General features: G+C 33.6%; 1 protein-coding gene across 1 annotated transcript; it reads right to left on the bottom strand.

Annotated features, from left to right (window-relative positions):
* Nucleotides 1–1458: 1458 nt before the first annotated feature.
* On the bottom strand, nucleotides 1459–3215 carry LOC109591018 (uncharacterized). Its single transcript, XM_020006836.1, has 3 exons — nucleotides 2857–3215; nucleotides 2503–2808; nucleotides 1459–2252 (listed from the first exon to the last, which is right to left on the bottom strand). The coding sequence occupies exons 1-3, from the start codon at nucleotides 3128–3130 to the stop codon at nucleotides 1660–1662; spliced, it is 1173 nt and encodes a 390-aa protein (XP_019862395.1). The 5' UTR covers nucleotides 3131–3215; the 3' UTR covers nucleotides 1459–1659.
* Nucleotides 3216–3221: the final 6 nt, after the last annotated feature.

Raw genomic sequence — 3221 nt, 5'->3', positions numbered from 1 at the left:
CTGTTAGTTTGTTTACCAGTTGGTGGAATAAAATTGAGCTTCATATATCTTAATAAAGATAAAAGAAGAGAAACAATAAGAGACAGAACTGCTGGCAGTTTAGATGTCTTCTCTCCTGATGTAGTACTGCCTGACTTGCTGTCTACTGTAGCTTTGAATGAGTGAGAGTGGCAGCCATTAGCTGGTCTACTGGAGGCAGCTTGACAGTAGTTCCACAGTCCAATACTTGCTCTCCATTGAGAGACATCAATCATCTTGTAAATGATTATTATAATGAAACTATAGAAAATCTACCAAGTAGTTCCTCTATCCAGTCACTAGTGGACAATAGACACATGATAGAAGTGAGTGTACTGTAACTTAACTATGTCTATAGCTAATTAAATTATGTTTCATGTATCATTATCATTTTCACTCATGTGAGAATAATTGTTTTTATTGCTCAACTATACTGTTATTCCAGTATTTTGACTAAATTTGGTCATTTCAGAGTTATCAGAGTTTATGTGTGGTGTGTAGCACCTAGGTATACAGGTATACATGTAGCTTAATTATTCCATTCTCCTTCTTTCCTGATAGAACTATGTGTAAATGTACAGTTTTTCCAAAAAATGGCTCCGAAATCACCCCAAATTTTTATTACGTTTTCTGATACATATTGATGTCCTTATGCTGTGTAGAAAGTTTGAGCTGATTCCGACTTCAATTTTTCAAGTTACGACCATTTTAAGAAATTGCCAAATAAATTAGTACAGTACGTGTGTGCATATACTAAATACCCTACCTCTCATGTATCACATGACTGTCGCATGATAGGAGGGAGGAGTACCTAAGAACCTAATGTCTGGAATGGGAGGAGGAGGAGGAGGCCAGCAGTCCGGGGGTGAAGTACTAGCAACATTCTTTAATAACCTGTTATCTAAGAAACCCAGCACTAAGACCTCTCGTAGTACCACTGGAGTCACTGGAGGGAGTGATGGGAAGAAGAGCACACCAAAGACTGAGAAGTAACTGAATCTATTGTTAGTGTTTGTGGTTGTAGAGAGATAGAAGTGATAAAGAGGTGTTGTTTTTTTTGTTGTTGTTTTAATTTATTAATTCATTTTGTTCAAATTTTTGTTTATTAAAAAACCATATCTCTGTGTTTTAGTATAGTAATTATTATTATTATTATTATTATTATTATTATTTAATTGATATTATTATTAAAGTAGTTGTCTTGCTGTTGTTTTTGATGTGGACATTAACTTTTAATTAATAAATAAATATCAGTTTTATTTTCTAATTTTGATCATGTTCTTTTATGCCAGCAGGCTGAAGGAGCATGATAATGTTTATGATATTGTAATGGTATTGTTTCATTTCATTTGTTGCAGTTAGATTTTGTGGATTTCACTCATTACACCTTTATTTTAATGTGAAAGTAACATACTCTTCTGCTTTGGGCAATAATAATTAAGTTTTGCATAATATTAGTACTATTACCAAAAATCAACTAAAAACTAATAATATTGTTGTATAAATATAACTGTTTTTGGTTACTGACTTGCTATTCTAAACAGCATACAAGTATGAATAATGTTTCAGCATAACTTAGGCAACTGCTAAAAACTCTAACTATAAAAATATTTTAAATCACTATAGCTAAGTCTAAGCCTTCTAGGTTGTGTTTTGGCATCGTATTCTGTGATACTTTTCCAAAGCTTCTACATATGTATCACATTGTGAATTCACTACTGAACTTCCTGCTGGTAGAGGTATCCATCTAGTTGGTTGAAGTTGTGCTGCAACATTCATCAAACTTGTTTTACAGAAGCAGGCGAATGTTTCACTGTTGTTATTAGCAATATCATATTCACCAAACTCTTTTGGATGATTAAGAAAATATTTAGCCAATTCAATGGTTTCAGAAAGAGGCATTGCCTTCTCTGTGTGACAGTAGGCACTATGTAATATGGAAGAGATTTTTGATCCTACACTGCAGTTGTATGCGACCAGACAGAGTCTATTACCATCACGGAATTTATCCAGAGTAGTTTTCCTTATTTGACAATGTGGGCTTGACCTTTTAAATTCTAATGATCCAGTTTCATCTCCACTAAAATGAATCACTTCACAATCAGGCTCACCAATATAGATACCGTGATGAGTGTGGAACCATCTTTGAGAAAGAATATGATCACCAGGTTTGACCTCCTCTCCAGTTATTGCATTAGATACATACCCAACTCTGTTTGCTGAATTATCTGGTACTACAATTAAAATACAGTAAATAAATAAAAGGCTATAGTACACAGTTTCTAGTAATTGCTATCAAGCACTTGATTTTGATTTTTGTTAAAAACTTTGGCTTAGTTTTAATTGTATATAGAAGCAGTATTTTTTGTTTTTTGCAACTATGACTTAGACAAATTAACTGTTAAGATTTATAATTTTTCTGCATAGCTATCATTATTGTGTTTTTGCATTACCTAGTAGAATGTAAAACAGTCACACCCTTACCTAATTCGTGTAATATAGAGGTAGCAATATCTGTTAGTGTACGATATTTTTGGTTTATTAATACATGACATATATCAATGAGATACTCCTTTGGATCAAGAGAGGCACGTAGCTGTCTGTCAATGCTATTGATAAGCGTAGTCGCTTTTCTATAATTAGCAACTCCCGTTACATCCATATCTTCTTTAGTTTCCAGTGATATCAGTCCTTCAGCATGCAACGCATTTGATGTTCTCAAAATGCTAGTAGAAATACTATCTGTAAGTTCAACAGAATGAGCCCTGAATATAGCACTAGGAGTTTTACCTGCTATATAATGTATCAATTAGGCTGTTGTATTAACTGTATGTTTACCTTTAGTGGGATCTGTTACTTTTCTTTCAATATTATTAACTAGCTCCATCTCATCACATTCCTTCAAAGCAGTAATAACATCTCTCCATGATCCATGAGGATTAGCTTGCAGCCAACTCTTATATAAAGCTTCTATACTGTTTCCCTTTGCTTTATCAATTATCTTGACATCAGATTGTGTTATTCCAGGAAGAAAAAGAGCAAATGGTTTCCAGTCAACAAGTGGTTTAAGATATTTTGTAAATGAGAGAAGTGATGGTTGATCATCAATCATTGGACCAGGATTAAGTTCAACATCTCCTGATAAGAGGAGGAGGAGAAATAAAACCAAATAGTAGACTAATGACTGGATGTGAACATCAATC

Source organism: Amphimedon queenslandica, unplaced genomic scaffold, assembly GCF_000090795.2.
Source record: "Amphimedon queenslandica unplaced genomic scaffold, v1.1 AMPQUscaffold_9125_Cont18929, whole genome shotgun sequence".
Classification (NCBI taxonomy): domain Eukaryota; kingdom Metazoa; phylum Porifera; class Demospongiae; order Haplosclerida; family Niphatidae; genus Amphimedon; species Amphimedon queenslandica.
Note: the sequence above shows the minus strand (reverse complement) of the source record. Positions and strands in the feature narration are given on the sequence as shown.

Coding starts and splice junctions, on each gene's coding strand:
- LOC109591018 (XM_020006836.1), bottom strand. CDS start 3,130: ATGATTGATGATCAACCATCACTTCTCTCATTTACAAAATATCTTAAA. Junction 2,809..2,856: donor AGTAACAGATCCCACTAAAG/GTAAACATACAG, acceptor ATTATATAGCAG/GTAAAACTCCTAGTGCTATA. Junction 2,253..2,502: donor CTCTATATTACACGAATTAG/GTAAGGGTGTGA, acceptor TTTTAATTGTAG/TACCAGATAATTCAGCAAAC.